Source organism: Pteropus alecto, unplaced genomic scaffold (genome assembly GCF_000325575.1).
Source record: "Pteropus alecto unplaced genomic scaffold, ASM32557v1 scaffold185, whole genome shotgun sequence".
Lineage (NCBI taxonomy): Eukaryota > Metazoa > Chordata > Mammalia > Chiroptera > Pteropodidae > Pteropus > Pteropus alecto.
The window spans coordinates 7,773,457-7,775,348 of NW_006438088.1; the positions used below are offsets into that span (position 1 = coordinate 7,773,457).

Below are 1,892 nucleotides of genomic sequence, written 5' to 3' on the forward strand. Positions count from 1 at the left end.
GTCATTAAAAAACTAAAATTGTGTCGGCCTTGAAGTGGGTTTTAGGACTATAAAGGCAAAGATACATGGCCCTTGATCTGAGAGGAAGGGCTTACAAGTAAAGGTCTCTTCATGTAAACAAGTTTAAAAAAAAAAAGTCTTAATGGGTACAGAGTAGCACAAAGATGAGATGAAAGAGTAAAATGATTAGGAACAATTTCATGCACAAACGCGCCAACATTTCTAGAGAAAAGAAGGAACATTGAACAGTTTGAGCAGCCAGCATCATGAATTAGAGTGTGGTGAGTTTCTCTGGTTATAATTACTGTTCTAACAATTCATCCCAAATTGCAGCCAATTCCAAAGAGATGAGCTTTTTATTCATCAACATAAATCAAACAGTTGCTGGATTAGCATATAGCAGTTTATCTATAGAATAGATAAGGCACTGCTGATGGCCAAGTCCCAGTCCATCTCATTCATTTTGCCACAAGCTTTTGCTTACACCCTCTAAGTCTTACAAACAGAAAAAAATCATCTACAATTTTAGTGGCTGTAGACGGAAACAGAAAGAGGCTTTGCCATCTTTCTTTCTTAAATTCTAAATGACTAAAAGAAAAAAAAAAAGAATTGATGTCTCTGACCAAGCATCTGTCCTGGCACCAATCTATGGTCAAACTCTAGAGCTTAATAGACAAATTCTTGGACACATGGGTTTGCTTGTCTCCAGAGAGCATCCTGGCAATTTTGCTTTTCATGATATTGTGTGTGTGTGTGTGTGTGTGTGTGTGTGTGTGTGTTTTCAAATCACAGAAAGCATTGAGAGCTAAAGAATATGAATGCTTCGTGATGAAAATTGGGAGACTAGAGAATCTCTGTCGAGCTTTACAAGAAGAGAGAAATGAACTCTACAAAAAAATTAGGGAAGCGAAAATGTCTGAAAAGGATGGCCAAGGTCAGAACACCTCCGACGAAGAGCCAGAGTCAACTGTCTCTGTGGGTGAAGAGACTAACACAGAGGATGCCAACAGCATTCACGACGCTGTAAAAAGTCTGGCCACAGCGTTTATGGTAATTCATCACCAAGAATCGCCCCTACACCAGTCTATAGAATTCCAACCAGAAGTCAGCAGTCCTGGAGCGGGCAGTGATACGGCCCTCAAGGAGCGGAAACAATTGCCTCTGATCCCTTCATGCCATTCAGAGGGTCCCCTGCCTACCCTAGCTCCTCAGGCTGAGGTTCAAGGAGGCAGTGAGGCGGAACCTCCCCCCAAGGGCAGTAATCGCCCTGTGAGGTCGGGAGCAGAGCCCGAAGACCAGGGTCTCCCTGCTGGAGCACAGGCTGATCAGCAGCGCCAGAAGCCAGAGGCAGAAGGTTCCAGTCAGGTGCCACAGGTCCCAGTCGAGACCTCCCTACCGGCTGTGGAGGTAAATGGTCCTACTTCACTACCCCCCTCAGGTGAGCAAGTTCCAGCTGGGGTGCCTGGATGTGAGCCCAATATGCAGCCTCCACCTCCGGCCGCAGCACAGGACACCAGTCTGGAGCCAGCAGACTAAGCCTCACTTCGCCTTCGGAGGCCGCTCTTACTGACTTCACATCTTTGTCGTAACAGATTGCTTCTGAAAGAGGCATTATCGGCTAGGGATGTCTAATGGAAGAGAATTAATTAGAACACTTTTTAAATGTTGTGCAGAGCACATTTGGACTTTGCTATTTGTTCTCAATTTATAACTGAGCTTTAATTTGGAGCTTTTCTATATAACACTAGTTGGTAGTATAATTTTCCCAAATGCCAACGAAAGATATGCGTAGAAAATTTATATTAATTTGCCATTAAGATGGTACTTAATTCAATTTGTTAATCAACAGTGAGATTTGGTATTTACAGACTTCCACTACAATATATAAGTAC

General features: G+C 43.2%; 1 protein-coding gene across 1 annotated transcript in view; it reads left to right on the forward strand.

Moving 5' to 3' along the window:
- TXLNB (taxilin beta) overlaps nucleotides 1-1,536 on the forward strand; it is a 39,457-nt gene extending 37,921 nt beyond the window's left edge. The window contains exon 8 of the mRNA XM_006915420.1: nucleotides 793-1,536. Coding sequence (XP_006915482.1) covers nucleotides 793-1,536 — 744 coding nt within the window. The remainder of the gene's footprint in view (nucleotides 1-792) is intronic.
- Nucleotides 1,537-1,892: the final 356 nt, after the last annotated feature.